Source organism: Osmerus mordax, chromosome 25, assembly GCF_038355195.1.
Source record: "Osmerus mordax isolate fOsmMor3 chromosome 25, fOsmMor3.pri, whole genome shotgun sequence".
NCBI classification, from domain to species: domain Eukaryota; kingdom Metazoa; phylum Chordata; class Actinopteri; order Osmeriformes; family Osmeridae; genus Osmerus; species Osmerus mordax.
The window spans coordinates 8,864,398-8,885,121 of record NC_090074.1 but is presented as its reverse complement, the minus strand read 5'-3'; the positions used below and the strand labels follow the sequence as shown (position 1 = coordinate 8,885,121).

The following is a 20,724-nucleotide window of genomic DNA, read 5'->3' as shown; positions in this document are numbered from 1 at the left end:
GCTAACAGGGGAGCCATGCTTTCTTCTGGTTTTCTGACACTCCAACTCTGCAGGCTGTTACAACTAGATAGTTAAATGTCCAATTTATATGTTGAGTGGAGCTTGTTGTGATCCCTGGTAGCTCAGTGGTTAAGGATGTGGGCTACTTTGTGAGGGGTTTTATGTTCGAATCTGGCTGAAGGGTGTTCTTTTAACTACATTTTTGCTCTTCAACTTATGACTAAAACTCGACTTATAAATAAAACTGATAAAAGGTACATTTCTTTATAGACTATGTTGATCCTTTTCAGGTGGGACAGGGGATCTGAACAGTGCACTGCTGTTACAGGGCCTCTACACTCTGTGCTGGATTTGAACCCAGGTCATTGTGGTTTGGGCCCTTTGTTCTCAAACCACTACACCACTTTATATACTTGGAAATAACATTTATATTACTTAACTGATGTCAGTTAAATGAATTATCAATAAGTTTGAGCAGGATTTGAACCAGGGTACTGTGTTTGGCATCAGACTTGATGGTACACATGCTTACCTACTGAGCCACAGAGGGTTCCTGCTAAGTTACTTTATACAAGTCAGTGTAATTGCCCTTATGACACTACTAAATGTCTAAGGACAATGTACGTTTTGCAATGTACGTACGACAATGTACACTGCCTTATAAGCATACTTACAAAACAAGTGAAAGTTTGCTGAAGGATTTCTAAGAACTCGTTCACAAAACAAAGTGACGATAAGTACACTTTTCTTTAAAGACATATTTATTTCTGCAACACATTTACATTTATTCATTTAGCAGACGCTTTTATCCAAAGCGACTTCCAAGAGAGAGCTTTACAAAAGAGCATAGGTCACTGATCATAACAACGAGATAGCCTCAAACATTGTGGGTAGCCAAAACATGAAGCATACATTGGGAAAAAAACAAATAAAATAAGTGCCAAAGGGAAGAACCATAAGAGCACATAGTTAAACAAGTTACAATTAAACAACATGAACCTCAAAAAAGTGCAGTAGTGTAAAATTATTTCACAGCGAGTACAATAATTTTAAATCAGTTACAGCTAAACCAACACAGTTAAATATCAAACAGAAATGTACAGCTTACCGTCTTTGACAGCTCTATTCGGAGGCGCCAAAGACTTCAAAGGCTTAAATGGTAAATTCAACAATTTGTCCATGATTGTCCATCCAGCATCTGCATCACTGAATGTCAAACTTTGTATTAATTTGCCTTCTATCCTTGACGGCCTGTTTGTCTAGTCTGCCTTACTTTTTGTCCTTTATCTGGGAGGCTTGTGTGTCTAGGCCACTGGGTCACCAACAAACACCCAGCATGTCTTCTATCATCCTGTATAAAACATCTTTTTTTTCCTAATTTAGTCAGTAAGACACTATTTAGTTGATCACATTCAGTGGAACTGAGATCAAAGACAGAATTGTTGTTTGTCAACAATCAAAACAAAACAAACATTCAACACACCAATATTTACAAACACTCTGGGATATCAATTACAACTGTATACAGTTCAATCTTCAATCTATGTGAGCACAGTGTGTGAGAGTGAGTGTGGGCTATTCTACCTGACAAAGGGACACTGAGGATTCTAATCCAAACTTGAACCCAGGATAGAGTGGCTCAGTGAATGTGCTGTGGAATGTGTGCAGGTGGGTCAGTGTGTCAGAGGAGACTGTGTAGAAGGACAGAGTGCCGGCTGGCCAGTCCAGATACACTCCTACTCTGTGGGAGCTGGAGGGTGGGACAGGTATGTCAGTGCTCTTCTTATTGTGCCTGGCAGAGTAACTGTTATCACGACAGAACAGACACCAGGACTTGTTATTGTATCCAAGCTTACAGTCATCACTCCATCCTCTCCTGCTAATTCCTTTATGTGTCACTGCTATATAAACCCCTCCTCCTCCACTCCACTCTGCCTCCCAGTAACAGCGCCCAGACAGACCCTCTCTACACAACGCCTGGTCCCAGTAGTCAAATCTCTCTGGGTGATCAGGATACGGCTGCTGCTCTCTCGTCCTTGTCACCTTTCTCTTCACCTCAGACAGAGAGAGGTTTCTATGTGCTGTGTTTGGGTCCAGTGTGAGCTCACAGGCATCTGATGGGGGAGACCAAGACACAATATATTACAGATCATCATCATTCACATTAGTCTCTGCATATCTCTCTCTCTCTCTCTCCCTCTCTCCCTCCTTCCCTCCTCCCTCCCTCCCTCCCTCCCTCCCTCCCTCCCTCCCTCCCTCCATCCATCCATCCAGAGGGGGGAATAGAGGGGTGGAGAGGAGAGGGGAGGGGAGGAGAGGGCAGGAGAGGAACAGGAAGGAGGAGAGGAGCAGAGAAGGAAAGGAAGAGGGGAGGGAGGGGAATAGGGTATTGTCCCTTGTATGACCTTGTGTACTAGAACCAAGTAGCAGTCAATACTCACATTTCCTACGGTCAGGTTTGATCCTACACTCTCCACCATGATCCACACTGCAGGGATAAGCAGAGGAATGATGAGGATGATGAAATGCCACTTCACCTGTTGATAAGTGACTTTGCAACTGACTTTCTAAGTAAACATGTTGTTACTGTCACGGCCACAGCCGTGCCCCCCTGTTGTTTTTGGTTTTGCCCTGCCCTTGTGTTTCCCTGTCATTGTCTTCACCTGTCTTGTTAGCTTCATTGTGTCCACCTGTGTGTCGTTTGGTTCTGTGTATTTAGATTTCTGTTTTGTGTCCTGTCTTTGTCTTGTCCTTATTACCCATGTCCGTGTGAGTGCCCTATCTGTTTCCCGTTTTTGGATAATAAACCCCTTCGTTCTACAATGCCTCGCATCTCTCCTGCGTTTGGGTCCTACCCCACCTCATACCGTGACAGTTTCTATCTCATCATCAGAGGTGTATTCCATAAAGAAGGTTTTACAAACTCTGAGCCTAACCCTGAACTCTGACTTGATGAACCCTGAGATGGGAAGCTCAGAGTTATCGGTTCCAGAACAGCTGATCTGAGTTAGTTCAATTCTAACTACACAGCTACACTGTTCTCTCCCCATGTGCATTGTTTTGATATGCTTGTGTGGAATTATGAGTTTGACATGTACATTGAAATGAGAAAAAAGAATGAATGGTAAATCAACTGGCACATTCTTCTCCTTTTTAACAGAGCATGACTGGGCATTACGAGAAGGAGGGTCCATCAACCTCCACAGCACAGATTAACAGTGAGATGTTCAGTAAATGCCAGGTTAGTTCTGCATGGAAAACTGAAGAATTTCATGTCATCCGTATGTGTTTTATGGCTTCAACAACAATCAGGTTGATGAGGAAAGGACACCCCATGTCTGACAGTTGCTTCAGGCTCAGCATGAGGGAGGGGAGAGGAAGAAACTCATGGTTTGTTAAAGAAAAGCTGCCAGCAAGCAGGTGAGGTTCACAGCCAGTTACCGTGGTAACATACCCAGTTTTCAGTGTTTACCATACATGGATTAATTTGTGGCGGGCCGCCACAATAAAAAAATTGATCGCCACAAATTAATTACATTTTGTGTTTTCATTGTTTAACATGGCAAAAAAAAAAAACATTTAATCAGCCCCTTCTTGCCCCGCTAGTGTTTTTTCTCTCTCTTTCCCGTCTGTGAATAGCCCCCTCTCTCCGTGCACACTCTGAATCAATGCGCGGGACGAACAGCTTTTCCCCTCAGAGAAGACGACAGGAGAATCAATCCAGAATCAGTTAGGCCCAATCCCAATGTCCACGCCCACAGACTCACAGACTAAGGGCTGTCCCACTGTCAGATCATCAAGTGTGTGAGGGGTCTTTCACAGACATTTTACACACCCTTAAGTCAGCATTTTCGCAGACTTGCCCCCAATTCACAGCGTAGTGATGTGAAACACGAGGGTTACCAGGGGAAGCCTGGAAGAGAGACAAAGATCCCGGCTAACCCTCCTCATAAGACAAGAAAGACAAAGAACAGTAAACAAACAAGCATGGAAGGAGCAACCAACTCTGACGTAGACATAGTTAGAAATAGAAGTTAACATCAGTAAGTTTAAACCCAAAGCTCACTGATGGTTCATATAGCCAGAACTGTGTGTAGGTTGTCCTTTGATGATCAATTCTAAATATGCTTTCATCAGATTTGATCCAACATTACTATTTTACAGATAATACTGCAAATTGCTGTCCCATTCCAATTTATAGCATTTTGAGCCCTTGTAGCCTCTTGCAGACTTACAGACTGTCAGACTTACTTGACGGTAAGTGATCACTTACTAGGTGCAAGTAAATAGCAAGTAAATCTGTGAGGGTTCAGGGTTTAGGGATTAGGGGGTAAATTGGGATTTAGTATCAGAATTCTCTGCACAAATTTGTCCAAAACGGATTCCTTCAAGTAAATATAATAATATTCGTAGTCAAAGACATTCGGCAAATATAACAGTATGAGTCCAACGTAATGTTTATATTACATAAAGCTCAAACTATTTTGCGCTCAAATTAATGAAAAAATGTCCCTAGCTACACTCACTTCAAACTGACACTAGGACCTAGGTTTGAGCTAAGCCCCTAATTTTTTCCCTCAGTTAGGGTTAAAGTTTCCCTCATCTTAGGGTTAAAAAACCTCAGTTTTCACAAAACCCGCTTTCTGTAATAGAACCCTGGAAATACAATAATGATTGTAGCTACAGTCATAGTTGCACCATATTGTAGATTGTAATAAACATGCAGTTTGTATGAAATGCAAGGCCTATTAACATAATTAGATATTCAGTGTTAAAACATTACATAAAGAGGTATATAAAAAACAAACATCTCCTTACTTGAGTTTCTCCAGTCTGCAGTGAGGATCCTCCAGTCCAGCAGAGAGCAGCTTCAATCCTTTTTCTCCTGGATGATTGTAGCTCAGGTCCAGTTCCCTCAGGTGGAAGGGGTTGGACCTCAGAGCTGCGGCCAGAGAAGCACAGCCTTCCTCTGTGACCAGACAGCCTGACAGCCTGTAAAAAGAGGATCAATATTGTGACAGAATCCATCTGGGCCTCCAGAGTGAGTCAGCACAGAGGGGTTCATTTGGCAGGTGCTGTCATAGCTGCACCTCCCTCATTAGACAGAGTGACCCTTTCCCCCAGTTCAGGAAGGTTTGGATTGTGTTCAGTTTGGTGGTAGTAGTTCTATGGAACCTCAGGACCAGAAGCCTGTTCCATAAAGCCCACAAAAAAAATTATGATTAAAGTCCCAAACCTGATTTGAATGAACATAACAAATGTGTCATGGTTGTAGCGGTTCCATAAAAGCCAATTCTATATCACGTAATCCGACGAATTCAAGCCAGGTTCAAGTAGAGAAGGTAATTGCGGGTGCACCCTATTCAGGGCTCGACATTAAGGCTTGTCCGCTTTACCGGGACAAGTGGATTTTTTTGTAGGGCAAGTGGAAGAGAAATGCCCCACTGGACAAGTTAAAACTCAAACAAAATAAAATGTCATGTTACCTCACGTTATGTGCCACTCATTACGTCTATTTTAGCAATTTTATTTTACCGAATTCTGCATTAGCAAAACATAAAACAAGTGGCTTTATCCCAAGATCTCTACAGACCGTGCAGCTAATTTAATACTCCAAGCTTATTACTTGAAAGAGGAATTATTTACTGTGTCGTCTGTTACACTATCAGGGCTTGGAAATACTGTAACTTGCTAAAGTAGGCAAATGGCTAGTAGAACATAACATTTCATAATAATTTCAGTAAATCAAGCAGTCTGAACCTAAGCTTCCCATTCCATTGTGAGGCCAGTCACAATAACAGCAGCACACTGCTCCCTCTAGTGGCTAAAATGAACAATGGCGGCTGTATAAACAAGTACTTTACTCATCCAGAGAGTCTGTAGAGTTAATCATCTTATAAACGTACACACTTATTAGAATTAAGAGGGAGCAAATCACTTACCCTCACTATAGGAAATGTGATGTTTATTCATTCTTAATTAAATAATTTAAACATAATAAATGAATGAATACAGACTTCAGAGTCTCCAGTTTGCAGAGTGGATCCTCCAGTACAGCAGAGAGCAGCTTCATGCCTGAATCCCTCAGGTCACTGTTGCTTAGATCCAGATCTCTCAGAAGGGAGGGGTTTGACTTCAGAGCTGAAGCCAGAGAAGCACAGCCTTCCTCTGTGAGGTGACAGTCTGACAACCTGAAGAAGGATCATCAGAATCAGAATCAGAAAGGGATTTATTCACCATGAAAGTTTGCACAGACAAGGAATTTGCTTTGGCAGGAAGGTGCATACAATGGCTGAGTAGAAGTGCACCATCATTGTCTTTGGCAGGTTGAACTTCTTCAGCTGCCGAAGGAAGTACATCCTCTGTTGTGCTTTCTTGATGAGGGAGCTGATGTTCAGTTCCCACTTGAGGTCCTGGGAGAGGATAGTGCCCAGGAAGCGGAAGGACTCCACAGTGTTGACTGGGGAGTCACACAGGGTGATGGGGGTGAGTGGGGCTGTGTTCCTCCTGAAGTCCACAACCATCTCCACTGTCTTAAGAGCATTGAGCTCTAAGTTGTTCTGGCTGCACCAGGTCACCAGGTTGGCCGCTTCCCACCTATAATCAGACTCGTCTCCACCAGAGATGAGCCCAATAAGGGTGGTGTCATCCGCAAACTTCAGGAGTTTGACGGACGGATGACTGGAGGTGCAACTGTTGGTGTACAGGGAGAAGAGCAGAGGAGAAAGGACGCAGCCCTGAGGTGATCCGGTGCTGATGGACCGGGAGTCAGAGACTTGTGTTCCCAGCTTAACGCACTGCTTCCTGTCAGACAGGAAGTCTGTGATCCACCTGCAGGTGGAATCAGGCACGTTCAGCTGGGAGAGCTTGTCCTGAAGCAGGGCGGGGATGATGGTGTTGAAGGCAGAGCTGAAGTCCACAAACAGGATCCTGGCATAGGATGCTGGGGAGTCCAGGTGCTGTAGGGTGAAGTGGAGGGCCATGTTAACTGCATCGTCCACAGACCTGTTGGCTCTGTAGGCAAACTGCAGGGGGTCCAGTAGAGGGTCAGTGATGGATTTAAGGTGTGCCAGCACCAGGCGCTCGAAAGACTTCATTCCCACAGAGGTCAGGGCGACGGGTCTGTAGTCATTATGTCCTGTTGGCCTTGGCTTTTTGGGCACAGGGATGATGGTGGAGGACTTGAGACAGGCTGGCACATGGCATGTCTCAAGGGAGGTGTTAAAGATGTGGGTAAACACCGGAGACAGCTGGTCAGCGCAGTGCTTGAGGGTGGCTGGAGAGACAGAGTCCGGCCCAGCTGCTTTGCGGGGGTTCTGCCTCTTGAAAAGTCTGTTAACTTCACCCTCCTGAATGGAGAGAGTCGTCACTGTAGAGGGGGGGAGGTGGGAGGCCTCCTGGGTGGGAAGGGGTAGTTCAAGACTGTCCAATTGTCTTTCAAATCTGCAGTAGAACTCATTCAGGTCATTGGCCAGGCGGGAGTCGTTAGTGGAGTGGGGGGCTCTGGGCTTGTAGTTGGTAATTTGCCTGAGCCCTCTCCAGACAGAAGCATAGTCGTTTGCAGAGAATTGGTGTTTTAGCCTCTCTGAGTACAGTCGTTTAGCCTCCCTCACCGCCTTGCTAAACCTGTTCTTCGACTCCTTGAAACTGTCTTTGTCCCCACTCCTAAACGCGGCCTCTTTCTCTGACCTCAACCTTCTGAGTTTAGCTGTAAACCAGGGTTTGTCGTTGTTGTAGCTTACCCTGGTGCGTGTTGGTATACAGCAGTCCTCACAGAAGCTATGTCATTACAGGATTACAAACAGCACTAACCTGAAACAGGTCTTACGGTCACTATGGAACTTTAGCAATTTATAACAACTTTGGTCAATGTCTTTAGAATTAGAAATAATAAGGCATGTTCATTACATTCAGACTAACTTTGTTTAACCCTTGTGTTATCTTCGGGTCATTCTGACCCATCAGTCATTGTGACCCACCGTCGTATTGCGACAAATTTACATCATACAAAAACAAAGTGAAGCATTTTCTTTTAACTGTCGGGCTGTCTCAGACCCCCGACATTGGAATAGTTAAAAGAAAATTATTTTTATTTGTTTTTGTATTGGGTAAAATTGGGTAAACACAACGATGGTTTGTTATGAACCTTTGGGTCATGTGGCCCGAAGGCAGCACTAGGGTTAAACTGTTGCCATTAGCTGAACATTGGAGATGTCTGAACCTGAGCTTCCCATCCCATTGTGAGGCCAGTCACAATAACAGCAGCACACTGCTCCCTCTAGTGGCTAATATGAACAATGGCGGCTGTATAAACAAGTACTTTATTCATCCAGAGAGTCTGTAGAGTTAATCATCTTATAAACGTACACACTTATTAGAATTAAGAGGGAGAAAATCACCTATATCACTATAGGAAATGTGATGTTTATTCATTCTTAATTAAATAATTTTAACATAATAAATGAATGAATCCAGACCTCAGAGTCTCCAGTTTGCAGAGTGGATCCTCCAGTACAGCAGAGAGCAGCTTCATGCCTGAATCCCTCAGGTCACTGCTGCTTAGATCCAGATCTCTCAGAAGGGAGGGGTTTGACTTCAGAGCTGAAGCCAGAGAAGCCCAGCCTTCCTCTGTGATGTGACAGTCTGGCAACCTGTAGAAGGATCATTACAGGATTACAAACAGCACTAACCTGAAACAGGTCTTACGGTCACTATGGACCTTAACAATTTATAACAACTTCTGGCATTATCTTTAGAATGATAAATAATAAGGCATGTTCATTACATTCAGACTAACTTTGTTTAAACTGTTACCATTAGCTGAACATTGGAGATGTCTGAACCTGAGCTTCCCATCCCATTGTGAGGCCAGTCACAATAACAGCAGCACACTGCTCCCTCTAGTGGCTACAATGAACAATGACGGCTGTATAAACAAGTACTTTATTCACCCAGAGAGTCTGTGGAATTCATCATCTTATAAACATACACACTTATTAGAATTAAGAGTGAGCAAATCACCTAATCTCACTATAGGAAATGTGATGTTTATTCATTCTTAATTAAATAATTTTTACATAATAAATGAATGAATACAGACTTCAGAGTCTCCAGTTTGCAGAGTGGATCCTCCAGTGCAGCAGAGAGCAGCTTCATTCCTGAATCCCTCAGGTCACTGTTGCTCAGATCCAGATATCTCAGAAGGGAGGGGTTTGACTTCAGAGCTGAAGCCAGAGAAGCACAGCCTTCCTCTGTGATGTGACAGGCTGGTAACCTGTAGAAGTATCATTACAGGATTACAAACAGCACTAACCTGAAACAGGTCTTATGGTCACTATGGAACTTGAGCTAATTATAACAACTTCTGGCATTATCTTTAGAATTAGAAATAATAAGGCATGTTTATTACATTCAAACTAACTTTGTTTAAACTGTTGCCATTATCTCAACATACACTGCTCTCTCTAGTGGCTAAAATGAACAATGACGGCTGTATAAAAAAAAATAAAGTACTTTATTCATCCAGAGTCTGTAGAGTTCATCATCAAACTTGCACAATTATTAGAATTAAGAGGGAGCAAATCATGTTATCTTATCACAGGAAATGTGATGTTTGTTCAATATTAATTAAATAATTTAAACATAATAAATGAAATATAGCTGCAAGCAGCAATGGCGGATTCCTCCTTCAAAATGGCAAAATGTTGTAAAATTGACATAATAGATAGTTACATGGGGATTAAGCAGAAGACTTGAAATTGTATTTCTGTCAGAACTAGAGAGGGTACAATTTCTGGGGAAATTGTAGGGTGTGCTTGCTTGCGTCGGTTGCACAGGGGTCCGTTTTTGAATGACATTTTTACAACTGATATTTCTGTATATTTTATATAAAAATGCATACTTATTATTTATAAAGATTACATAGATTTAAAAGCATTTTTTTTGCTGCTCATTTACAACTGAAAATACGAGTGAAGTGTAGAATGAAATAGATGTCTTCTCATTTCCCCTGCAAGAGGCAGCCTCATCGTTGAAACAAAACGAATAAATTTGGCAGACCGGTGTAAAAATTGACCTAATCTCTATGACTTAAACGTCATTTTAAGTTTTTCCCTTCTCATGATATTTTCAGGCATTTAGCCTACTCATTGCATTCATTCATTAATAAAGAACCCCCTTTGAAGATTATTCTACGACGTTACCCGGCAGTAGAAGATGGAATCGCGATTCAAACAGTACCATCTGCTAACTGAAAATATGCCCCCCAAAACGTAAATAAGCTTGACATTTATTTAGTGGAAAATCGCTCATTCATAAAAAGCTCACTGGTAGCGATCATTGTCAGTAACAACGCAAAATGCGATATAGCCCTGTGTGGAGAAGCTGCCCCGGTAAATTTTATAACTACGGTACAGTACTAGACTACTGCTGTGTTCGTCTTGGTAGCGATTGCGTTGGTTGAATTGGATTTAATGTTCCGTTGTACGGTTTAAGCTGAAATTAATTATTTTCATGAACAGATTGACAACGTTTAGGCTGTGGCAATGAAGTTCAGGTTAGTAGTTAGATAGACTTTTGATTTAAGTAAGGGGAGTGCCGAACATGTTCTGTCGCCGTTTGACTTCCTAAACAGCTGTGTAGTGTAGATGTTTTTGTAGTGTGTCTCGCGTAAGCTACAGCGTTGCAGTGAGCTACACTGGTTTGAAACCACAGGTAATGCTAATTTCACCAACAAATCGTTTACTAATGTCAGAATAAATCCTACAATGAAAATGTATATGTGAGGAATGTTTATTTTAACGATTGAAAACAGATAACGCTACATCATAGACCACTGTAGTATGTGTTGCCCGGGCAACACAGGCTAATGTCATGATGCTAATACTTCAGTGAAATAGTAGACTACTGTTTCCGAAAGTAGATGTACTTCCTTAATAATATCAGTTTATATTGTACATTACACATCACAATTGTGTGTCATATCACAAAGTAAAATGAGTAAATAGTTATCACCCAGGCCTCTTTTCTTGTGGCGTTTCTGCAGCTGCCTTGCAGTAAAGCTATAGTTAGCCTAGCTATCCCCCAAGTTAACAGATGCAAACGAATGTTCTGCCAAAGGTAGTCACGCGTGTTTTCGTGACGTTAGTGACGCAGTGACGTTAGTAACGTCAGTGACTGTGGCTAGCAAATTAGCCACCGTTAGCTTCACTTTTCGCCACAAAAACTTAACTTAAGCCTAAACCATGCAACGGAACGTAAATTCCAATAGAAGCAACTCAATCGTTACCAAGACAAAACTTTTGACACCTACGTTGTCTATGTAGGCCAAATATTGACTGAGTTTTAGGGGGGCAAAAAGAAATAAAAATAATAAAAATAATAATATATATGTGAGAGAACAAAGGTTGTGCCCTTGCCGAAGGCAAAGCACACCCAATAAAAAAAAAGTTTATACCTTTGCCTGTATTAGAACCCACCGCCCTTTACACATCAGCACTGCATCTCATCCTACTAAGCCATTTGCAGACTTACACATTTGTTTGTTTAGTTTTGGTATCATGAAATGAGACATTTCTCCAATGGCAAGCATTGTACATTTACATTTAGTCATTTTAAGCAGACGCTCTTATCCAGAGCGACTTACAGGGAAGTACAGGGACATTCCCCCGAGGCAAGTAGGGTGAAGTGCCTTGCCCAAGGACACAACGTCAGTTGTCATGACCGGGAATCGAACTGGCAACCTTCGGATTACCAGCCCGATACCCTCACCGCTCAGCCACCTGACTCCCAAATTGTAAGATTTGGTTAAAGTTCAAACAGCTGTAATTTAGTCCTATTTGAATATGGGACATGAAATGGGACAACGGGATGACTGGGTTGCTGCTGTAAAGAATAGCTTACTCGTAGTGCTTTAAAAAGGTAGTTTGGGGTGCCATAACTTGTCATGGAAGGGAATTTTAAATCATGCCTAGCATCAGTGGCTATTTGTCCTGGCTTAAGTTACTGAAATGAATTTGTGCAACAGGCAAGGGATCCACATGAACAATCAATATATTTAATTAAAGCTAACTCGGTTGTGAATCTGACACTACCATGCATAGACTCCAAATAGCTAGCTACTGTGGTAAACCTGTCTTGTTTTGTAGTGGTTTACACAGTCTCGCTAAACAGATGATCGGAGTGTTGTTATGGGCTCAAATAAACACTCATTGCTATGTTTTACAACCGGAGGATTGACCGGAAGACTAGAAACCGTTCTGTCCAAAAATAACAATAATTGCCTTTGACCAGTTTTGAACCTACAACCCTCCATTTACCAGCACAACATCTCATCCAAATGAGCCACTCCCAGATCTGGACTTTGATAAGTTCAGTAACTGCATAATAAAATAAAGCAAGCATTGCCAGATTTGGTAAATTCTGATAAATTAAAAGCCTGCTAAATTACAATAATAATACCAACAATTACAATAGGGTTCCTCCTGACGGAGGAATCCTAATAAGAAGAATACTAACAAAAACAATAGGTTCCCTCCTACCGGAGGAACCCTAATAATAATAATAATAATAAAACTAACAAAAATAATAGGTTTCCTCCTACCGGAGGAATCCTACTGAATACAGACCTCAGAGTCTCCAGTTTGCAGTTTGGATTCTCCAGTGCAGCAGAGAGCAGCTTCACTTCTCGATCCTGCAGGCCAGTGTCTCTCAGGTCCAGCTCTCTCAGATGGGAGGGGTTAGAGGTGAGGGCTGAGAACACCACTTCCCATGATGCATCAGTGAGTTTACATCCAGAGAGTCTGTTGTTACATAATAACCATGAAACAACTGCATGTAATTCACAAAGACATGTTTAACATACGAAATGTGTGTAAAGTGTTTGTACATTTGACTAAATGTGTATAGTTGACATGTAAATGGCATGTTTACATCACTACTTACACAGCTTTTCTGCAGATCTTCACAGCTGGGAGCAGCCTCCTGCGCCCCTCCTCTGATGTGTTGTATTTCTGCAGGTCAAACTCATCCAGAACCTCCTCTGACATCTGCAGCATGTAGGCCAGTGCTGAGCAGTGGGTTACAGACAGGACCTTGGATGATTTCTTCTCCTTCAAGTATGCTTGGACCTCCTGCTGTACTGAATGGTCTTTCATCTCCATCAAGCAGTGGAAGAGATTGAGGCACCTCTCTGGGGAGATGTCCTCCGTCTGCATCTCCTTGAGGGATCTGATTGTCTTCTGCAGGCTCTCTGGACTCCTCTGGGTCTGAGTCAGCAGGCCTCCTAACAGCTTCTGATTGGACTCCAGTGAGAGGCCATGGAGGAAGCGGACGAAGAGGTCCAGGTGTCCATTCTTACTCTTCAAAGCTTTGTATACTGCCCCCTTCAGCAGGTCTTCCAAAGATAGATTCTTCCCTCGTAGGAACGGCCTCAGTGCGAATGGCCTCAGTGCTTCCATGTTGTTGGTTGCGTAACAATGTAACATGTAGACTGCTGAGAGAAACTCCTGAACGCTGAGGTGCACAAAGCAGTACACCATCCTCTGAAAAAGCACTGACTCTTCTTTGAAGATGGCCGTGCACACTCCAGAGTACACCGATGTTTCTTGGACATGGAGGCCGCACTCTTCCAGGTCTTCCTGGTAGAACAGCAGGTTGCCTTTCTCCAGATGTTCAAACGCCAGCTTCCCCAGCTTCAGGAGAACTTCCTGGTCGGACCTCAAGAGCTCCTCTTCATCTGTTCCGTTTCCTTCTTGATACTTCTGGTTCTTCATCTTGGTCTGAATGAGCAGGAAGTGTGTGTACATCTCAGTCAGGGTCTGGGGCATCTCTCCTGTGCTATCTGTTCTCAACATGTGCTCCAGGACTGTTACACACATGCTCGAGAAGACTGGAATGTGGCACATGATGTAGAGGGTCCTTGATGTCTTGATGTGTGAGATGATTCTCCTGGCCAGGCTCTCATCACTGCATCTCTTCATGATGTACTCCTCCTTCTGAGCGTCATTAAACCCTTGTACCTCTGTCACCAGGTCAACACACTCAGAAGGGATCTGATTGGCTGCTGCAGGTCGAGTGGTTATCCAGACGAGAGCAGAGGGAAGCAGGTTTCCTTTGATCAGGTTGGTCAGCAGCACATCCACTGCGGTGGACTCAGTGACATCACACCAGCTCTGGTTTCTTCTGAAGTCTAGAGGGAGTCGGCTCTCATCCAGACCATCAAAGATGAACATGGCTTTAGGGACAGTGAGGATCTCTCCATCCTCCATGTCAAGTTCTGGGTGGAAATCTCTCAGCAGTTGAAGGAGACTGTACTGGACATCTTTGATCAGATTCAGCTCCCGGAAAGGAAGCACAAACATCACATCCACCTCATGATTTGCCTTCCCTTCAGCCCAGTCTAGGAGGAACTTCTGCACAGAGACGGTTTTTCCGATGCCAGCGATGCCCTTCGTCAGCACAGTCCTGATCAGTCTCTCTTGGCCAGGTAGGAGCTGGAACATGTCATTGCAGTTGATGGGCGTGTCGTGTGTGATTCGTATCCTGGATGCCGTCTCAAGCTGCCAGACCTCATGTTCATTATTAACCCCTTCACTGTCTCCCTCTGTGATGTACAGCTCAGTGTAGATACTGGTGAGGAGGATGGCATTCTCTGACGTCATGATGCCTTCAATCACATGTTCAAACCTCCTGTTCATATTGGCTTTATGAATCCCTAACATTCTTTGGAGTCCACTTACAACTATGGAAGAACAAGGAGTTCATTTTCTTTATATTAATACCAACACTCATGACAAAGTACTGAAATGACCAGAGAAAGATTTAAACAATGTTGCGTAAAGATGAAGTGAAGCTCTTACTGGTGTCAGTGTTTCTTTGAATGTCCTGTTGTCCAGGTGGCTGCAGACTGCAGAGACATGATCCCATATGAACACCAGTCTCTCACACACACAGACACACTGCACACCTGCACACCTGAACTGGTTTAACTGATAGCTTCCACTAGGAGGGGGCGTCTGTGTTCTAAACTCACATTCAGGTTAGTTAGAGATGGTGTTTGTGTCTACAGGAGAGTCCGGTCAAGTCTTCAGGAGCAGGGTTGGAGTGTAAACCTACATGAGAGTATCTCTCAATAGCAGGGTTGAAATATAAACCTACAGGATGGTATCTCTCTAGGAGCATGGTTGGAATATAAACCTACAGGATGGTATCTCTCCAGGTTCAAGGTTGTTATAAACTCTTTTCTCAAGTAGTGCGATGGAGTCAAGTCGATCAAGTCAAGAAAGATTGAATTGCTTGCAGCATGCAGCAAGGAGACAAGTCTATGGTGATAGAAAGTTGTCTGCAGTCTGAGGAACTGTCAGTCTCCTTTTATCCTAAAGTTGTTGTGTGTGTGTGCGCGCGTGTGTGTGCGTGAGTGTGCGTGTGTGTGTGCGTGAGTGTGTGTGCGCGTCTTGGAGTGGAAAACTACATCTCCAGTTTGGAATGGAAAGTTACAATATAGAGTTTGACCCTGGTTCCAACAATATGGAGTTTGACATCTGTTTAGCTTACTTGCTAAGTAAACAATCTTTACATGCTGAATAAAGGTAACGGTCAGCATGTTTAAGTAATGGTCAGCCTGTTTAAGTAATGGTTAGCATGTTTAAGTAATGGTCAGCATGTCTAACTTCATTTGGGGAGTTCCTTCTTTCTGCACTCTAACATATGTTGTACAACAGTATTGTTTTAGCTTGCATAACACGGACATAGAAATATTTTGTAACACACACACAGACAGATAATTTCAAAGCTGCCATCTCCCTCCACAAATAATATTTGCCTTTCTGTAAAAAGTTACCAGAAATATTTTTATAATTGTGAACATGGTTGCAGCAGACTTTAGTTCCTACCCTGACTCAGTGGTAAGATCTCCTTCTCTGAAGTTGATATGACGTGGCATAGACCTGTCACTCTTCATGGACACACAGCTGGGTACAGGTGAGGCTGTTCTCTGATGCTTGATCCTGTAAACACATACAGCAGCTGTAGAGTAAATATGTAGCTAATCAAACCCAACCATGAATCCATAGGCATAATGATTAAAATAGCTGACATGTTCCAAAAGAATTCACAAGTACAAATATTTGAGATGGTTGAATACAGCTAGATAATGTGATAAACCTCACATTGTTGTTTTATATATACGTATTTATGTCAAGACACTCAAATACTGAATTAACCATTTACTGTAATAGACATTGGGTTGTCATTGACTGTGTGGTTCTATCGAAGGGAAAACTCCCATCATAGGACAACTAATCTGTAGATAAATTGACTTTTTGGTTCATGACTACTCAATACTTAAACATATACAGTCATGACTACTTCACTATTGTATAATTGAACACTCAAGTCGCCTAGTTGAGGAGGGTGTTGGTGGGGTTAAGACATGTTATACATCTATAACCATATTTTTACTAGGCAAACATTCTTCAAACATTCTTCAAAACAAAACTTTGAGAATGGATTTGTTCACAACAATATAAATAAAAGCATGACAAATTAAAGAGAATATTGGATAAAGGGTGGTTCAATCAGTAGAACAGTTAGGTTAATATACTCATTACATATTTACTTTTCAAATATTTTGATTTAAAGTCTACTCTATTGTCTCGCATTTGGAACAGCTTTACCCTATTATAGAAAAAACACTTGAATGGTCACAAACACTAATTAAACTACATTTGTTGTAGGTCCAACCCACTTCCTGTTTCTACATGAATACTGATCATTTCTGTGATGAACAGATGCAGATAATGGCACAGAACTTTCTTACACATAAAGGAAAATATATCCAGAAACATTTTGATAATTGTGAACATGGCTGCAGCAGACTTTAGTTCCTACCCTAACTCAGTGGTAAGATCTCCTTCTCTGAAGTTGATTGAGCGAGGCATAGACCTGTCACTCTTCATGGACACACAGCTGGGTACAGGTGAGGCTGGTCTCTGATGCTTGATCCTGTAAACACATACAGGAGCTATAGAGTAAATATGTAGCTAATCAAACCCAACCATGAATCCATAGGCATAATGATTAAAATAGCTGACATGTTCCAATAGGAATTCACAAGTACAAATATTTGAGATGGTTGAATACAGCTGGATAATGTGATAAACCTCACATTGTTGTTTTATATATACGTATTTATGTCAAGACACTCACATACTGAATTAACCATTTACTGTAATAGACATTGGGTTGTCATTGACTGTGTGGTTCTATCAAAGGGGAAACTCCCATCATAGGACAACTATGTAGATAAATTGACTTTTTGGTTCATGACTACTCAATACTTAAACATATACAGTCATGACTACTTCACTATTGTATAATTGAACACTCAAGTCGCCTAGTTGAGGAGGGTGTTGGTGGGGTTAAGACATGTTATACATCTATAACCATATTTTTACTAGGCAAACATTCTTCAAAACAAAACTTTAAGAATGGATTTGTTTACAACAATATAAATAAAAACATGACAAATTAAAGAGAATATTGGATAAAGGGTGGTTCAATCAGTAAAACAGTTAGGTTAATATGCTCATTACATATTTACTTTGCAAATATTTGGATTTAAAGTCTACTCTATTGTCTCGCATTTGGAACAACTTTTTCAATAATCATGGTAGAGTAGGTATGAGTTAAAAACTTCCTTTTATAACATGTTTGCCTTGTAAATGGTCTAATTAATTTGCATTGTTATTAAAAATCTATTTAATTTAACTCAACTTTCACCATTCTTGCTCTGATGTAACCTTTACTGTATAACTGCAGTTCCAGGATATTTGGTTAATGTAAATACACTGTTCAGTTAACCACTCTTCTTTTAAATCTTAGGGAATAATTTTGTTTGTTTAGCCAATATTAAACCCCCTACACGGTTTATCTTCCTGCAATTCACTTTGTCACAAACAGTAAGACACATTTCGTCTCTCCTTTTGACTCGTACCTTTTGACTGTGTCTTCAGTCTCCCCAGAGAGACTCATTTTAGAGGCAGGGCCCCCTTCCTCTATCTCCCCAGAGAGACTCATTTTAGAGGCAGGGCCCCCTTCCTCTATCTCCCCAGACAGACTCATTTAGAGGCAGTAGTTCTCCTCAAGGGCAGCACCAGGAGAGTCACAGTTCAGCCAGACCTGTAGAAGTGTGAACAAACAACACCAGTGTTACCTGAAGGAAGGAGCAGCTTGAAACTAGTTAGTAATTAATTTTGGAGACTGTGGCTTGGCCTTCATGATTATATAAATATTCCTGATTGATTCTCTTTGGCATGGGGAAAGGGGGAGTCTAATGAAAATAAAATATTTTTTTTAAGTGTTTAAGTGGATTGCGAACTACAACAATGTTCAATGGATGGAGCTTTACAGCCACAGATGTCTAGTGAGGGACAAGGCTTGGAGCTCCGTTCATGGTGTGTATTTAAGAACACCAGAATCATCAACTCTGTTATTAAGCCTTAATCTAGGATCAGTATAGGATTTCAATTTAGACCAAGGCCTTGCTGAGTCTCGTTTTACACATAAGAGCAGAGGGAATTCAGGTCATTTTCTGACTTTCTGTAATGTTATGCCACCTGCTGGCAGAGAGGAATATCTACAGTGTTAAATAAACTCTGAAGTGAACCCTCATCCTTGTATATATCTCCTCCCAAGTCCCAGACACTCAAGTCCTCTGAAGTGGACATGGTCTGGATCTAGTAACTTAACAATCACACTGACTTTTGTATTAATTTATTTTGACCCCTGGGCTTGGGCCTGAACTAACGTGAACGACCACAGGAATATTGTCATTCTAGTTACTGTCAGCAAATAAAGCTATAGGTGCACACATATAACAAAAAAGAAAGGTATATTCTGAGTTCCTAAACTGACAAAACAATATTACGGCCATATTTTGCGTTATTCAACACGGGTTGAACAACTCTAAAACGCGCTTTGAGGTGTCTATGTCTAACGTTGAAAAAGTAATTACATTTGGTGTGACTAAATGCGGAACATGAAAAAAATTCTGATTGATTCGAATTCTTGAAAACAAAGAAGGAAAGAAGCCCACATTTGGTGTTTTTTCGGTAAGAGACATGTTTTATGTATTGGGTATTTTACCCAGATGTATAACAGGAATTTCAGTCTGGCCTTATGATTTAAATTAAACAATGCAAATATTCGTTCTTCTGATCATGAATGTAGGCTACATAATATTCGTATATTTACTGAGTTACTTTATGGCTACTTCCTTGTATGTGACCATCCCTCGTCCATTACACCGAACATAGTGCAGGTGTAATTGACACCTTTCAGAAAACTCTTGATTCATTATATCAACCAATACTTATCACAATTATCTAACACATGTTATGTGTATCTCTCTCTCTCCCTCTCCCCCCCCCCCCCCTCTCTCTCTCTCTCTCTCTCTCTCTGTGTTACGTCAATATTATATTCTGGAAGATTATTCCAAATTACTTACCTAAAAGACGGCCTTTAAACTCTTTCTGTCGACGCAAAACGGATCCCAAAAAACATTTTACTTTCGTTTTGAAAATAGTCCTACGTCTTTTATTTCAGCCCACACCCACACAACCAGGAAACACAGGGAGTAGCAGAAAGCTGCCAGCAAGACACTAGAGACAAAAACAAGGGAGAAACATCAGTAGGCTACTTGTATCATTTAATACATTTTCGTTCCTACATCTCCGACATCATTGTGACAGGTACCGTTTCTTGTTGAAACCTGAGTTGGAATACCTAAAACTCGTTAAATTCAGTTAACATTGCAGTAAATGAAGTAAATAAGTTACAATGACTCATTGATCAAATGTTTTATTATTTTTTATAGTGTGGTGTTTCAAAGTAACATGAAACATTTTCGTGCGCGGGCTACATTAAAAACACTAAGACAATTATTCAGTTTTTTTGTGCTGTCACTTGATAAAAGAGCTGTAGGTTAAATAGATACATTTTTTTTTATCAAATTGAATCCATAAAAAAAATCCATGTTGATGTAAATTAACTCCAACGGATCGCAAAGTGGTCGTAGGTTTTGCTACGCTCTTTGCGTAGCAAAACCTACTTTGCGCCTCTGCAAACAAAATTAACGGAGCCTGCCTACTCCGGCTCACATGATAGTCATCAAAAAATGTTTATCCAAAAAGCAATTCTGCATATGAACATTGATATCGAATTCTTGATATCAACAATTCGAATTATTGATATCCAAAATGCAATTGTATATCAACAATTATTGATTACTCAATTGTTGATTACAATGGCTTGCCAAACGCGACTAAACAGCCTAAATATGGTCGGTGACTTCACATACATACATACATACATACATACATACATACATACATACATACATACATACATACATACATACATTAATGAGGATATGTGGTGGGGGAGAAAACTATTGTATTTGTTACGAATTTCCTCAGGCACAAAAGTTGCTACATTTGTAACAGTTTGTGATTGTCCACCTGATTGTCCTTAAACGCTGCCCAAGGGGCAACCACCCAAAATAAAAGTGCAAAGGGTCTATGCTATCTCTCATTATTTTATGTGCCATCCTCAACGTTGCTAACAAAAATAACTTGATTTTAAAGAAATAAAGAGTATGAAAACCTCAGAAGTTGCCATTATATAGCCTACATGTTTGACTTGGACTGTTGCTACTTAATGTATGCC

At 41.4% G+C, this 20,724-nt stretch overlaps 1 protein-coding gene across 5 annotated transcripts; it reads right to left on the bottom strand.

Moving 5' to 3' along the window:
* Positions 1-750: 750 nt before the first annotated feature.
* On the bottom strand, positions 751-19,559 carry LOC136933701 (NLR family CARD domain-containing protein 3-like). 5 transcript variants are annotated; one of them, XM_067229198.1, is made up of 13 exons: positions 19,505-19,559; positions 17,993-18,177; positions 16,888-17,001; positions 15,891-16,004; positions 14,859-14,905; positions 12,943-14,740; positions 12,627-12,800; positions 9,101-9,274; positions 8,478-8,651; positions 6,018-6,191; positions 4,819-4,992; positions 2,442-2,488; positions 751-2,114 (listed from the first exon to the last, which is right to left on the bottom strand). In XM_067229198.1, the coding sequence occupies exons 2-13, from the start codon at positions 18,118-18,120 to the stop codon at positions 1,576-1,578; spliced, it is 3,657 nt and encodes a 1,218-aa protein (XP_067085299.1). In that variant the 5' UTR covers positions 18,121-18,177; positions 19,505-19,559; the 3' UTR covers positions 751-1,575. The 5 variants fall into 5 exon arrangements, with proteins under 5 accessions (XP_067085299.1, XP_067085300.1, XP_067085301.1 ...); XM_067229199.1 differs by lacking the exon at positions 8,478-8,651; XM_067229200.1 differs by lacking the exon at positions 9,101-9,274.
* Positions 19,560-20,724: the final 1,165 nt, after the last annotated feature.